Here is a 17,107-nt window from a genome sequence, read left to right as displayed (position 1 = left end):
AATAATTTTCTATTATGTAATATTGGTTTGCATTGCAAGAGCTTATCTGTTAATACATATCATAATTCAACCCCATTATTGGCTTATTTTAAAGATTCAAGTAAGACCTTTACAAAATATAAAACAACTACATCAGCATCAGTCAAGCAAAAGGTAAAATTTCACATCCCATTTTTATTCATTTAAAAAACCCTCTAAATTCTACCACTGCACGACTGATTTCATGTTTTTGATGTTCAGAAAGCTTCTAAAAACCATTCTATAAATATATACAAATAAATTAATCCATGTAATGATGCCATATGCATCCCCTAGAATTAGCTTAATATTAGCATAAACATAAATGTAAAGTTTATACAAATGGTATGTAGAATTTAATATAACAGAATTGTTAGTGTCATACATTTATATGTGAATAAAAGTTCCAAGAACTAAAACTCTTTGAAACAAACTTGTTTTTTCTGATGAGTTTTACATCACTTCTTAAAAGAAAAAAAATGCCAAAAAACAAAAGGCTTACTATAGCATTAAATAAAATATATACAGCTGAACTAGGATTTAAAATTTCCTCATCATGTTTAATTATGTGATTGTGCTATGTAAACAGCTTTATCAATACAAGTCTTATAGTTACATATATACCCTGGAATGGTTATTGGTGCAAGTAGTAACACTGGTAGCTACGACATTAGCAGTTTTCACAACTGCATTCTCTGGTTTATATAGTCTACCTTGGTCAACTGACCAAATTTCAGGTGTTGGCTCCTCACCCATACACACATCTGATAAGGTCTCAATTTTTGACCAGTTGTGGTCTTTTTTAGTAGTAAGGTCTATCAGGAAACTTCTCCAATGTGCATTTCGATCATGGACCTAATAAAAATGGGAGAAAAAAGAGCACTGGTTAAAAATGCTCTTAAGAAAAGCCAGTACATAGAAATCATAACAGAACCATCCTAAATTATGTAAATGGACTGACTTATTAATACCATCAAAATGTTGACTAAAATTCTACCCAGGCTATATGATACAGAAGGCTGATGTCACTATTTACTACTACTAACTTCTATAGATTAATGTCCATTTCAGTGACCTGTAGTGTTAAGTTTTGAAAAGTGTTGAATATAATTTGAATAAAGTTTCATGACTTAGTTATTTTAGTTAGAATATTTTTAAACGTCATTTATATTAGGTTTTATTATAATATACTGGCCAGAAGTAGGGAGGCCCAGTCCTAATTCCAACCCTAGCTCTGTGACTTTGGTAAGTCATTTAACTCTTCTTGGCCACAACTTTATCATCTATAAAATGACGGAATGGTACTACTATATTATGTCTTTCCTTCTTATACTTTAAAAAGGATCTCTATGGTCTTATCCTAATAAGCAAAGTTATAAAAACGATATTTGACATTGCCACGCCTTTCTACAAATAATAATGGCATTAGTCCATTTGACAATACTACCTATTCAAAATTATTTAATAAATGGTATACTTCATGATATAGCTAATAGCTTTTAAACAAAAAATTTAGGATAAATCTGTACAACTCTATTAGCCACAACTAATAAAACTATCTAGAGCATATATTCCTCTAATACTATTAATTTCATTAATTTCATTCAAAGGTAAGTAAAAGGGTCAAAAATATTTGAGGTTAAGGAAAAATAAACTGATGAATTTGGGTAAAAATTCTTAACAGTTCCTTCCAATTTCAGGCAAATTAGTATACATTACATTATGGATATTCAACCTACGGACACATGTCTCCTCAATGTTGACATGTCTGTAAAAGTTCTCTCACAAGCCCGACACTTATATGGTTTTTCTCCTGTGTGAATACGCTGATGGCGTCTGAGAGCTCCTTGTTGTGTAAAAGTTTTCCCACATAGTTCACAGAAATATGGACGAGTTTCTGTAAACAAGTATCAAAATCAGTGGAGATATTTCATAACGCAAAGTTTTTAAAACAATATTTTTGTTAGATGAAACACTTTGGTACTGCAAAATAAAATAAAATTTTTTTTTGGCAGTATAGGAGATATTTAATATTTTGCAAAGAGGTTCATATCTGCAGTCAGAACTGACCTTATTGCTACTGTACGAATTTGCACACATAAACACTGGATCCCCAAATCAATTCTATCAGCCTTGATGTCAATTATTCACTAAGATCAAAGGCTAGCACTAAGCCTTTCTACCAGCCAGGCAACAACACTGTGCTCTCTCCAGTCTACATAGCATGAGGCTGCTGATCTCTCCTTTTGCTCAGAGGAGAAATAGATTTGCCATGGAGCAACAGTGTTCCTAAGGGCCAGTAGGCTCTTCGAAAAGCCAGTTTTTGTTCAGGTTTGATTAAAGAGTTTGCAACATGCTTTCAAGGACTCAGCTGCTTTAATCCAGTGGCAGGAATAGCACATTCACTTGAAATGGGCCATTACCAAGTGTTTCCAAGTATCTTGATTCAGTGAGCTGAGACAAAGGATTAATCTTCATTAGTAGACAAAACAAAAACCATCTTGAAGATGAGACACTCCAGAGTGTAGTTGTGAGATGTAGAACAAAGCACCTACCTACTACTATACAAATTAGAGATGTGGTGAACTTGAAGGACCAGAATTTGTTCTCCAGAGGCTTTCGTGCTCAAAGTTCCTGTCCCTAGATGGACAGCTGCTTCCTCTTGTTTTAATCCTGTACAACAGGTTTCTAAAGGCAATGAATTATTTGCTTTCAGAAGTTATATTTAACAATTCCTCACAGTTTGTACTGGATGGGGTTGGACGTTCTTAAGTTTCATTGACCTTTTTCTTTTTGGAGAAAAACAAAAATAACCTGTCTTTCAGTAGCAAGGCCTTACTAGTCATATAAAATATGCTGTTCATTGAATCAAAAACAATCTAGGTTTTTGTTTTGTTTTGTTTTGCAAATACTAAGTATTTAACAAACAAACTGGGTACCCATCATTTGGTTAATGGTTAAATAAATTGGTTAAATAAATGGTTAAACAAATAAATTAAATAAATTGACATGTGAATGTAATCATATACTATTACACTGTAAGAAATGACAAATGTGAGAAATTGAAACCTGAGAAAATGCCTATAAATTGATGCAAAGTGGTCCCAGTAACATAATGACACTTACCCTTGTTTTTATGAGAGAAGTAGGAGGCTATAGTTTGTACCTGATGTAGAATTTTGCACCTTTTTTTTTTTTTTTTTTTTTTTTTTTTTTGTCATTAGAATCCTCAGGAAAGAGGATGGACATACAGGGAAATGACTGGCATAAAAACATATTCTTTTGCATTGTTAGCTGTTTCATATAATTCTGACTCTGCAACTTGATTGCACATTCTTAGGGGGCAGGGGCCAAGCATTATATTTCTTTTATATTCACTTAAAATACTCAATAAACATCAGCCAAATGGAAATATATTTTATATGATCATACACGAAAAACCTAGATCAAATTATTTACCATCTTAGGGAGTGGTGAAAAGATAAGAGAGAGACAATTGGGATCTCATAATTTAAAAAAAATGTTAAAATTGTTATTCCATGTAATTGGGAGGAAATAAAATATTTTAAAATATTCAATAGTTTTCAATTTACTTGAATATATCTCCCTTTTTAGAACAAATGTCAAGAAGTATGTAAAATCTGTAAGTTAAACATTTTCTCTTCATAACATTGGCACTAATAGTCATAAAAAGAAATTTGGGTAGTTCAGTGGAGTGTAGTACAGTATAACGGAAGAAAGATCATAGCAGTTGAGAGTCAGATTTAGGTTGTCAGTCCTGTTGTTAAGGCCCAAACTGGGGCAACTCACTGAACCTCTCAATGTTTCTGTTTCCTCACCTGTAAAATGAGGATAATAATATTTCTGTCATCTACTTCCTGAGTTGTTATGAGAATTCAGTATGATAAAATTTTAAAGTACCAATTTTGTAGAAAATATCAGGCTAACCAGTGATGGGCAAACTTTAAAGAGGGAGCCAAAGGAAAGGAAATGCTCATCTGTCAGTCTATTTCTAAGGCACTCTTTCCAAGTTTCATTGTATTGTATCCTACTCATTGTATTCGTCAGATTAGGAATAATGTTGCTAGGCAGGATAGAACATTTCAGTGCCCTTCTCCCCCATCTGGTCCAAGGGCCGTAGTTTGCCCATCACTGGGCTAGATTATAGGGAGTATTTTAAAGTTTAGATAAGATTCTTAGTTCTAACCCAATAAACTAGTAATTGCAGACAAAACAATTTGGAAGTGCTTTATATCATACAGAAATGTGTAAAAATGTGTTGTTATTAAGGAAGATAGACAAGAGATTCCAAGTCTTGTTGAAGTTATTTAAGTTATTAAAACGTTGTTATGTTAACTAAAAGTTAATAAGTTACTTTAACTAAATATGGTGTCTGTTGATTTCCAGGGTAAATGCCTTATTTGCTGTTTTTTTTTTTTTACATATATATTTACCTGCATGAACATTGCTATGTTGAGCTAATGAGGCTCTCAATCCAAATGTTTTCCCACATATATCACATTTATAAGGCTTAGCTCCCATATGACATCTCTTGTGGCATTTTAAGTATTCGTTGGTAGCAAAATGTTTTCCACAGACATCACATTTAAATAGCCGTTCTCCTAAAAACAAAATAAAATCAAAGATTTGTAAATATGTTGATGATAATTTTATCATTGCAGATTTCACCATAATTCAAGAACTGGAAGTGTGAATATCTTTAACTTTCACATATGATACATTTCTCTTGCATTTAAATTATAAGTTAATATTGTTGCCATCACTATTAAATTCCCATATTGCAGTTTTGTCCTTCCCCACTTATTTTATTCTTTATTCAGTCATGATGAGAACTACTGATTTAATTATTTGAACATTCCTAAATAATTTTTCAAATACTGGATTGATACACTAAATGTTCCTTCAAGGAATTTTTTAATATTTAAATTTTAAGGACTACACTGTATTTTGAAGGAAAAGGTGTTATCTGCTCTCCACCTCTCTTCATAACTTCCCAGTTACTATCAGAGTGAAATCTAGGGCCACCTTCACTCTATGTCTTTCATTCCCTATGGCCAATCTGTTGCTAGGCCCTGTTACCATCTCTTACATATTCCTCAGCTCTTATCTGACCCTGCCATGGCCCTGGTGACAGCTACTAGATGGTCTCTGCATGACATCTCTCACTACCACAGTGCATCTTCCACACAGCTGTTAAATTGATAATGAGTATATCATGTCACCCCCTCCTCGTTGAATGCCAGTGGCTTCCCATTCCTCCAGGTTCATGTATAAAATCCTTTGTTTACCATTCCAAGCCCTTCATAATTAAAGATAGGAGAAAGGAGCTACCCTTATAAAAGTATTTGTAGCAGTTCTTTTTCTAGTGGCAAAGAACTGGAAACTGAAGGAATGCCAATCAATTGAGGAATGAATGGCTGAAAAAGTTGTGGTAAATGGTTGTATTGGAATACTATGTGCCATAACAAATGACAAACAAGATGATCACAAAAAATCCCAGAAATACTTCTAAGACATGATGCAAAGTGATGTGAGCAGAACCAGGAAAATGTTGTATATGGTGACAACAATAAAGTACAATGATCAACTGTAGAAAAACAAAACACAACAAAACACCAAGTCTATCATGACCTTTCCCCTCTCCTGTTTTTCAGTGTTCTTGGACCCTCCTCACTCTAACAGTGTGTGAACCAGTGGTAATGGCCTCTTTGCTGTTCTTCAAACCAGACATTCCATTTCTGGGCATTTTCACTGGTTGTCACTCATCCCTCTACTTCTCTCTATATATGCACCTCCTGGGTCTCCTGGCTTCCTTCAAGTTACAGCCAAAATCTCATTTTCTACAAGAAGCCCTCCCTGATCCATCTTCATGCTAGAACTTTCCTTTTGTTGACTATCTCTGACTGATCCTCTATTCTCATGTTTGTACTAAATTGTTTATATGTAGTCTTTCCTCTTTGTGAGCCCGATGAGCACAGCTGGTACTGCCTTTTGCTTTTCTTTGCATCCTAGCAGTGCCTAGAACAAAACCGGTGCTTAATAAATGCTAGCTGAGCGGCTGGTCCTTTTGCCATCTGCCAACATTAATTTCTACCCATTTTCTAGGAAATTAAAGTTGAATTCTGGTTACTGTAAGGATAGGATTTGTGTAAGGGGGATGGGACAAAGGAACCAGAGAAGGCAGTTGCTGACAGTTGCTGACAGTTGAGACCAGAGGGAATTCTGGGAAGGAACTCGGGAGAAGGAAGGAGAGGAGAGGGCAGAGGACAGAGAGGGAGGAGAAGGAGGACATCCCTGCTCGGTCCTGAGGGCTTTCTGAGGTTCTTTCTTTGGAAGTTGAAACCTTGATTCCCTGATCAAAGCCATTCTGTCACATCTCACCCATCAAGACTTCAACCATAGAGTTAGCTAAGTTTTTGGACTCTGTTTTGGGAGTGATGTCTTAGTGTCCTCCCATTACCCAACCTTGCTGAGAGACTACTTTTCAGTGAAAACTTATAATTATAGAAAAGGATAGAAACTGAAAACTAGAAATAGAAACAGAAGGAGAAAGGGTGGGGGAAGAAGCTTAGGAGTGGGAACCCCAAAGATTCCCTCCTAAGTGACAGACTCCATAGAAACAGAGAAGAGGGCATCCCCAAATGCCTCTGCCCTTCACTGCTTCCCCCAATCCCTGAATTGTGTATAATAAAAGCCATTCATTAGTCAGATAGCATTCCAGAGTGCCTGAGAGACAACACAAGAGAGGGGAACCACAGCTTGGTCTGGCTGCCTCCATCTTGAAGCCAGATCACCTGCTGTGAAATTAACTGATGGGGGGAGGTTTGTGTGTATATCGTCCTTATTCAGAATCTGATTGGGGTACCACATACCTCGTCTTATAGGGAAGCCCTGCCCCCAATTCCTATGGGGCAGCATAACCATCCATGTCACCCAATTTCAGGGTGACACCCCCTTAAAGTCTCCCAGCGTATATTCAGCCCTGGGGGGAGAGCTGGAAGAGACTCACTACATAGACTTTCTCTATCTCCCTTTCTATCAAATATTGGTTACTGGCTTTTTTATTGTTACATTACTTAGTATAATCATGACCTTTTCAATCATCAATAAAAATAGTTGGCCATTTTAGATACAAACCATAAATCCTTTATTAGATATAGCACATTTGATTATAAAGTATCACAATAAATGTGTAAGGGAGATAAATGGCACATACTTTCATGCCACTTTTTGCTCTTACCTTCTGTCTTAGAATCAATACTAAGTAGTGGTTCCAAAGCAGAAGAGCAGTAAAAGACTTGCCAAGGGTAACACAAAACTAGGAAATGTCTGAAGCTAGATTTGAACCCATGACCCCACTGGATCACCTAGCTTCACTTTAACACTTATAAAAGAAAGGAATATTGAAACTTTTTTAAAGAGGAGGCCAAAGGAAAAAAATGCTCATTGTCAGTCTGTTTCTAAGGTAACTCTTTCGAAGATTCATTGTATTCGTCAGATTAGGAATAATGTGGCACAGCTGGATAGAACATTTCAGGGGGCCACATCTGGCCCATGGGCCATAGTTTGCCCATCACTGGTCTAGAGTGATTTTAAATGGAGTTTTCTAACTCTTGCTGCTGAGTTTTGTTGGAGATATTTAGAAATACTAATGATTTATGTGGTTTATCTTGTACCCTGCAACTTTACTAAAGTTATTAATTATTTCTACTAGCTTTTTAGTTGATTTTCTATGATTCTCTAGGTATAACATCATATCATCTGCAAAGAACGATAGTTTAGTTTCATCATTGCTTACTTTGATCCCTTCAATTTCTTTTTCTTCTCTAATTGCTACAGCTAGTGTTTCTGGTACAATATTAAATAGTAGTGGTGATAATGGGCTTCACTCCTGATCTTACTGGGAAGCTTCTAACTTATCCCCATTGCAGATGATACTTGCTGATGGTTCTAAATAAATACTGCTTATTATATTAAGAAAAGGCCCTTCTATTCCTATGCTTTCTAGTGTTTTCAATAGGAATGGGTTTTGTTAAAGGCTTTTTCTGCATCTATTGAGATAATCATGTGATTTCTATTAGTTTGGTTGTTGATATGATCAGTTATGTGGATGGTTTTCCTAATATTGAACCAGCCTTGCATTCCTGGTATAAATCCCACCTGGTCATAGTGAATAATCCTTGTGATAACTTGCTATAGTCTTTTAGCTAGTATTTTATTTAAAATATTTACATCTGTGTTCATTAAGGAGATTGGTCTATAGTTTTCTTTCTGTTTTGGTCTGCCTGGCTTAGGAATCAGTTTTATACTTGTGTCATAAAATGAATATAGTAAGACTCCTTCTTTGCTTGTTTTGTCAAATAGTTTGTATAGTATTGGGATTAGTTGTTCTTTAGATTTGGATAGAACTCACTTGGGAATCCATCTGGCCTTGGGAATTTTTCTTAGGGAATTCCTTGATGGCTTGTTTAATTTCTTTTTCTGATATGAGATTATATTTTATTTCCTCTTTTTTTAGTCTAGGCCAATATATTTTTGTAAATATTCATCCACTTCACCTAGATTGCCATATTTATTGTCATATAATTGGGTGAAAATAGCTCTTAAGAATTTCCTTAATTTCCTCTTCATTAGTGGTGAGATCCTCCTTTTCATTCATGATACTGTTAATTTGATTCTCTTTTTTAAAAATTAGATTTACCAATACTTTATCTGTTTAATTGTTTTTTTTTTCAAAATATCAGCTCCTAGTCTTATTTTTTAGTTCAATAGTTCTTTTACTTTCAATTTTATTAATTTATCCTTTGGTTTTTAGGATTTCCAATTTTCTCTCTATGTGAGGGTTTTCAATTTGTTCTTTTTCTAGTTTTTTTAATTGCATGACCAATTTGTTGATCTCCTCTTTTTCTTTTTTGTTAATATAGTCATTCAGGGATATAAATTTTCCCCTGAGTACTGCTTTGGCTGTATCCCGTAAATTTTGATATGTTGTCTCCTCACCGTCATTTTCTTCAATGAAATCAGTAATTGTTTCTATGATTTGTTCTTTAACAACCATCAATTTTAGAGAATTAGATTATTTAATTTCTAGTTAATTTTTAATTTGCCTCTCCATGCACCCTTGCTAATTATAATTTTTATTTCATTATGATCTGAAAAAGTTGCATTTATCATTTCTGCTTCTCTGCATTTGTTTGCAATGTTTTTATGCCCACATACATGGCCAATCTTTGTATAAGTACCATATGCTGCTGAAAAGAAGGTATATTGCTTTTTATCCTTATTTACTTTTCTTCAGATATCTATTAACTATATTTTTCTAAAATTTCATTCACTTCTCTTATTTATTTCTTATTTCAATTTATCTAGATCTAATAGAGGAAGATTGAGGTCCCCCACTACTACAGTTTTACTATCTATTTCCTCCTTAAGCTCCAATAGTTTTTGCTTTAAAAATCTGGATGATACACCATTTGGTGCATATATGTTGAATACTGCTATTTCCTCATTGTCTATACTGCCTTTTATCAGGGTGTAATTACCTTCCTCATCTCTTTTAATCAGATCTATTTTTGCTTTAGCTTTGTCAGAGATCATGATTGTTACTCCAGTTTTCTTTTTCTCAGTTGATGCCCAATAAATTCTGCTCCAGTCTCTTACCTTTACCCTGTGTTTCTACTTGCCTCATGTGTTTCTTGTAAACAACATATGGTGGGATTTTGGTTTTTAATCCACTCTTCTATCTGCTTCCATTTTATGGGTGAGTTCATCCCATTCACATTCACAGTTATGATTACTACCAGTGTATTTCCCATCATTTTGATTTTCTCTTTTAATCCTGCCCTGTCTCTTTTCATTATATTCCTCCACACCAGGGTTTTGCTGTTAATCAGTCCTCTTTCCCCCACCCTTATTTTATTCTCCTTCCCACCCCCTCCCTTCTTATTCCCTTCCTACTTCTCTTTAGGGTCTTTTAATTGCACCCCTGCCAACTTTTCCCTCCCTTATATTAGTCCTCTCCCCACACTGCCCTTCCTTATTCCCCTTCTACTTCTTTATAGGATAAGAGAGGCTTCATACCCCAATAAATCTAGCTATTCTTCCTCTCTGAACCAATTCCAATGAGAGTAAGTTTTAAGTATTACCTGTCACCACCCTCATCCTCCCCTTCTTGTAATGGTATTCTCCCACCCTAATTCATGCGCCTCTTTATGTCTATAATTTACCCCATTTTACCTCTTCCTTTGTAATTCTCTTAGTATAATCCTATTTTTCCCCAATTTAATTTTTTTAATATGGCATCCTAAACAGTTTAATACCACACCCTTTGCCTATGCATAGTTCTTCTATATACTATAATAATGAACATGATTTTTAAGAGTTACAGATATCATTTTTCCATATAGGAGTATAATCAATTTGACCTTATTGAAGCCCTTAAATTTTTTCTCTTTCTTATTTACCTTTTTATGGTTCTCTTGAATTTTGTATTTGGACATCAAATTTTCTGTTTAATTCTGACCTTTTCTTCAGCAATGCTTGGAAATCTTCTATTTAATTAAATGCCCATATTTTCTCCTGAAAGTATATAGTTTTGATGAATAGGTGATTCTTGGTTGTAGACCCAATTCTCTTGCCTTTCAGAATATCATATTCCAAATCTTGTGGTCCTTCAGTATGGAGGCTGCCAAATCCTGTGTAATCCTCCCTGGGGCTCCATGATATCTGAATTGTTTCTTTCTGGCCACTTACAGTATTTTCAACTTGGCCTGGAAGTCTTGAACTTGGCTATAACATTCCTGGGAGTTGTCATTTGGGGAATTAATGTAGGGGGTGATCTGTGGATTCTTTCAATATCTATTTTGTAATCTTTTTCAGGAATATCAGGGCAGGGGGCAGTTGGGTGGCTCAGTGAATTGAGAACCAGGTCTAGAGACAGGAGGTCCTAGGTTCAAATCTTGACTCCTAGCTGTGTGGTCCTGGACAAGTCACTAACCCCCATTGCCTAGCCCTTACTGCTTTTCTACCTTGGAACCAATACATAGTATTGATTCTAACATGGAAGATAAGTTTAAAAAAAAAAAAAAAGAATATCAGGGCAGCTTTCTTAGATAACTTCTAGTAATAGACTTTTTTTGGTCATGGCTTTCAGGCAGTCCAATAATGCTCAAATTATCTCTCCTGGATCTATTTTCCAGGTCAATTATTTTTTTCAATGAGAAATTTCATGTTTCCTTCTAATTTTTTCATTCTTTTGATTTTGTTTTATTATTTCTTGATGTCTTGTGAAATCATTTACATCTACTTGCCCAATTCTAGTCTTTAAAGACTGATTTTCATCCATTATTTTTTGATTCTCCTTTTCAGTTTGGTCTATTCTGGTTCTCATGGCACCCTTTTTATCATTATAGTTCTTTGCCTATTCTTCCAGCATATTTATTCTAGTTTTCAATTTGCTTATTATTTCATTTGCTTTCTGTATCTCTCCATTTGGCTAATTTTGCCTTTTAAACTCTTATTTTCTTTTTTGTATTACTTTCATTTATTTTTCACATTTTTCTTCTGTCTTATTAGGTTATTGAACTCTTTTTTGAGTTCCTCCATAGCTTGCCACCAGCTACCATTTTTTTTTTGGAGAGTTTGCATGTGCTTGCTTGTTTCTCACCCTTTCCTGTTGCTTCAGTTTTTTACACTTTTTCTCTGTAGAAATTTTCCAGGGTCAAGAGCTTCTTTTGCTATTATTTAATCATTTTCCTGCTTAAGGACTTGGAGTTCTGCATGTTTCTGGTCATTTATATCTTAGCTTCTTGCAGGGCTTTGCCTTGGGGCTCTCTTCCCTTCTCTGTCAGAGGCTTGAGCGAGCCTGGTAAAATAGAGCTATGACCCTCACCTCCAGAGCCTGGTATTTCCTGGTTTTTGTAGATATAGCAGACTGCCAAAGGCCAATGAGTTCACATTTATGACAAAGTCACACAAGGACCCTGATATCTGCAAAGCAAGATTTACAGGAGGATGGATTTCCACCTAGGCCTCCCTGTGTGACTCTAATTTGTGACTCCCTAATTAGTGATCAATATCCCCACTAAGTCCCAGGGTAATACAGAAGAACAATATAGGTTATTATTAGAACCCTTATAAGCCCCCTACAAACTCCTAGGAAAAGCCCCACCTTTACATGTAATAATACAGAAATTCCCCTAGTCTCCCTATAACAAACCAGCAAATAGTGAGTTAATGTTAAAGATTTTAAAACCTTAACTTAGATACACAAGTGCCTGCAAAAACAGGTCAAGTTTCCCCCCTCCCTGATTCCTGATTCGATAATTAACAATGGATGATAAATGGAGAAATTGCCCTCAAAGGCTGGTACGTCCCATTCCACTGAAAGAATTGCTTTCTCCACCTCATAGCCAGGGAGACAAGTAACCAACCTCGAAAAGTTATTAGTAACAAAGTTGTTAGTAACAAGGTTGTTGGTAACAAGGTTAGTATATGACTTGTTCACTATCCCCAAGAAAAAACTTATGTTGAATATGGAGTTTCTATGCCAACTCTGTATGTAACTATAAGCAGATGGCACTAGGACAGCCTCTGTGAATACCATCTCAATCTCTAGCTGTGCTCATTCAACCACACCTCTGCTGCCGCACCTCCAATTTCCTGTCCAATGAAAGCAGGCCTTTCATAGCAGGCTTCAAGGTGTTTTGCCCTGAGGCTATCTTCCACAATAGCTTCTTCTTCTGCTGCTGCTGTTGTTGCTGCCACTGCCTACTGCCTTGTGAGGTTGGTGCTCTGGAGCCCTGAACTTCACTTCCCGGGCATGGGATTTCTGTAGGTAGGTGGTATAGCACACTTTGCAGTGTTTTGCCCTGAAGTTATCTTTCCTGCCCCTGCTACTACTACAACCACTGCCCTGCTGCCTCAGCTGCCACTAGTGAATCTGGTGCTATTAAGTTTCAAATCTTACTGCAGGGGCCTGGAGCAGCCTCCAGGAGTAAGTCTGCTCCAGGGGTAAGTCTAAGATGCTTTTTCTTCAGTGTAGTCAGTCCCCTGGAATTCAGAGATTGCCCTGATCTTGGCTCTGACTCTGGTGCAGTATTGGGACAGGAGGGGTGATCAGTCTACACTATTCCTCGTGTAGTTTTGGCCTTTTATAATGTGGAAATCCTGTCTTGCTGCCTTCCTTCCACACTTTGTCCAGTGGAAGAGCTCCTTTGCTTGTCCTGCTTTGACTTCTGTCCTTTTGAGATGCTTTGTAAGGATCAGTTTGGAAGGAAATTCAGAATAGTTCCAAGATTTTCCTGCATTATTATGTCACCATCTTGGCTCTGCCCCACTATTTCAAGTTATTTTTAAAAGGCTTATATAGAATGGCTTCTATTTATTTTTCAAAATTGTTTATGCCTCTCAGTTCCATCCAGAAACTCTAAAGATGGACAGCCCAAGGAAATTATTACACTACACCAATTTTGGTATGAACTTTCTGAATCAATCAACCAACAAGTATTTAACAAATACTCATTATGTAACAGATTTAGGTGCCAAGTATACAAATACAGGTGTGAGAAAGCCTCTGCCTTCAAAGAGCTTATTTTATGCAAAAGGATACTTCAATCATTTCTTTTACTTCTTTGTATCTTTCAGAATGCGTAGTATTATACTGAACTTAGTAGGCACTTGATATTTTTTTTTATTCATTTCTAGGAAGTAGGGTCAAAAGATTCTGTCAATCTAACTTCCAGTTCCAAATTATATATAAATTTTAATCATGTGTTTTCAATTCCTCAGAAGACAGAATTTTTATTGTAAATAATACCTTGTTTTTGATAAAAAAAACTAATATGTCAATCTATATCTATATATGGGAAAAATCACACAAAGTCTGATCGCTTGAATTTATAGAGGATTAAGTCCAAATATCAAGTAAAGATTTATCTTCTAGATGAAGATATAACAAGCCTATGGTACCTGTGTGGGTCCTCTTGTGGCCATTTAGTTTTCCTTTATCTGCAAAGCTAGCTCCACAGTCCTCACAAATATATGGCTTTTCTCCAGTATGAGACCTGTATCCATTAAGTAAAAAGAAAGGCATAAAGATTCAATAGTAGCATAAAAACAACCTGTAGATTAGTTGATCTTAAACTTATTTTATTGAGCAAAATGCATGTTTTATTTATAAAATTAGTTTATAAGATGGTATAAGATAATTTATATCAACCTTCCTTCATTATAAATATAAATGACTATTGTGTGTAATGTCACATGACAAAATTTCTTGATACCTATATTGATTAGTTTTGTTGATTTTTAAAAATTCCAGATTAGAGAGAAAGGAATGTGCATGTTTGGAAACGATGCTGATGTAAAAGCAAAAAATATTAAAAAATATAAAAGCAAGTAAAAGAAAAATGAGCCACAGGCCATCATATTTAATAGTATATATCAAATTTCAACTGTTAAAAACAATTCTTAAGGAATGAAGCATGATAGAATTGCTAGTACAACTAAATTGAAAATCCTGGCTCTGTACTATTTGTCCTACCTTCATCTCTCTGGGCCTCAGTTCCTCATGTATACAATGAGAAGGGGTGATCTAGATGGCATCCAAGATTACTTACAGATTTAGATCCTTTGACCAAGTGCACCTCCATCATCTGTAGTAATTTAGAGTTTTGAGTACTACATTTAATTTTGCACACTGAGAAAATCAAGGACAAATCAAATGAGGATGTTTAGACATAGGCAAGGGTCAAAATTAAGATAATCATAACCACAACATGCCTATGTTATAAAATCAAATTCTTATTTATTTCTTCATAAATCCATTACCTTTTATTCAAGTGACTTGATAAGTAGTAAGTAATGTCAGATAATATTGAATGTCATATTTTAATGAAGAATCAAGAAACAAAAATTTGCTATGTCACATTTAAATAAACCTTAACACTACAGTTTCCTATCTTCGTATTTCAAAGAATGTTCCCATGAAGTTCACAGTCAAAGAGATATTGGATGCAAAACATCCCTAATGTTATCCCCTTAAGTAGAACTTTTTAGAACTATATATTAAATAGTAAAATACTTGAGAAGAATATATTAATTTAAAATTACATGCTTAAAAAGTAAAATTATATGCTTTGGATGACTTATTTCTAACTCTGGGGTGTAAAAGGGTTTATTTAGTGAATTTCCCATTTGAACAACAACAAAAAAAGAATTTTAAAGTTACTTTTGGTAAGACAATTAAAAGTGAATTATTTTTAATTGATCAGTATTAGTAGAACTATTATACTGACATCTGAAATTAATTTAGGAAATTCTGTTTTGAAAAAATGGGGGCTGGAATAGATGACTAAAGAGAATGAAGAGGAGCTGGCAAAAGCTAACCTTGTGTGAATTTTAAGTTGGGATGGTTGAGCAAATTTGGAGTGGCAGACACCACATTCATAAGGTTTTTCTCCTGTATGGGTTCTCATATGGAATACCAGTGCTGTTCTAGAACTCAAAATTTTTCCACACACAGAACAAAGTGGTCGTTTTACTCTTCCTTCATGCTTCCGCATGTAATGAGTTCTTACATCTCGCTTTCGTTTGAAAGTAGCATTACAGAGAGTGCAGGCAAACTGCCTTTCTTCTGTATGCACACAAGCTTGATGTTCTTTACAGCTGTTGTAACTAGCAAAGGACTTGCTACAGATATCACACTGATAGACCTTCCCAGGAAGGGATTGATGTACATCTTTGCAGTGATCCACGTATTTTTTCCGGGATACAAATTGCTGATTACACTTATCACAAGTTATAACATAAGTTGATTTCTTCATTATAGTCATATTATTTACTTTCTTTATCTTAAGTTCTTCCTCTGATTCATTATCTTCTGCATCTTTTTCATTTGAAAAGTCATCATCTGTGCAGACAACTTCATTATCTTTGCTATCATTCATTTCTACTTCAGAAAAACCAGCATCATAATCTCCTTCTCCTTTAACACTTGATTTTTCATCCTGATCCCTTTCTCTACTTAGTACAGTTTCTTTGTTATTATTTTTTTCTTTTTCATTTTCTTCTGCTTCATTACTAGAATCAACTACATTAGATGAGTTTCTAGCATTATCTTCGTAGATGAAAGTGTCATTGCCATTGGTTCCCATTGGTAAACCATTATCTGAGGACCGTTCCCATGTTTCTTTAGTAAAATCAATTTCATAATCTGTTGCCTCTGATCTGCTAGTAGATGGAACAACCATCCAGTATACTGGCATAGTTTTTCTATCTTGTTTTGATTCATGTATTTTTCTGTAGAAAAACAACAACAATAAAAAAAATGCAACTTATGGTAGGTTAGAACTTATATTTAAATGAAAGTCTTATCAGGTAGGCTATCTCTAACTCAATGCAGTAGTTTTGTGATATTATCAGAGACTTGGTAAAGTTTCTAAGTTTTCTTGATCCTAACTTTGCATATGCTTTTACAAAACTATTGTGAATTCCCTCTAACTTAAAGAGAATATCCCATGCTATGAGGTTCCTCTCTTTTTACATAACAATGGAGTAATAGGAAAGCCAAAGAATTAGTGATGATTCTAGAGGAGGTATGAAAATAATTCTCTACAGAAGTCTTTTATTGTATTCACTATGTGATTTTTTGGCTAATTATATATCAGAAAGAGGGCTGGATTCAGAATCAGTCAAGCTGGGTTCAGGTCCTAGCTCTGTTACTTAATACTTGTGTTTGGGTACAAACTACTCTAGGCCTCAGTTTTCTCATATGTAAAATAAGGGAGTTGGATTAGATGGTCTTTAAGGACACTTCTAGTTTTAATATTTCGTTTCAGAGCTATTGTGTGCTACCATTATTTACATAGTCCTAGAGTTCTAATTTTACTCTATTAGGTGCTAAGTAATTTATATTATTATTTTACAAATTGTTGTAATGATAAAAAATACATAGACCAAGACTAACAGTGATTGCTTCTTCTAAGAAAAGGGTAATGAGTAAATAAATTCTTGCTTTGTTTTTAATATGATTTTGTACTAGAAATTCAAATTTCCCTTACAGGGAGAA

At 34.9% G+C, this 17,107-nt stretch overlaps 1 protein-coding gene across 1 annotated transcript in view; it reads right to left on the bottom strand.

The window, feature by feature from the left end:
- Positions 1-630: 630 nt before the first annotated feature.
- The window catches only part of LOC123234782 (GDNF-inducible zinc finger protein 1-like), a 28,439-nt gene continuing 11,962 nt past the window's right edge, over positions 631-17,107 (bottom strand). The window contains exons 3-7 of the mRNA XM_044660749.1: positions 15,427-16,338; positions 14,008-14,102; positions 4,473-4,640; positions 1,758-1,915; positions 631-873 (exon numbers count right to left, since the gene is read on the bottom strand). Coding sequence (XP_044516684.1) covers positions 631-873; positions 1,758-1,915; positions 4,473-4,640; positions 14,008-14,102; positions 15,427-16,338 — 1,576 coding nt within the window. The remainder of the gene's footprint in view (positions 874-1,757; positions 1,916-4,472; positions 4,641-14,007; positions 14,103-15,426; positions 16,339-17,107) is intronic.

This window comes from Gracilinanus agilis, chromosome 2 (genome assembly GCF_016433145.1).
Source record: "Gracilinanus agilis isolate LMUSP501 chromosome 2, AgileGrace, whole genome shotgun sequence".
NCBI lineage: Eukaryota > Metazoa > Chordata > Mammalia > Didelphimorphia > Didelphidae > Gracilinanus > Gracilinanus agilis.
Note: the sequence above shows the minus strand (reverse complement) of the source record. Positions and strands in the feature narration are given on the sequence as shown.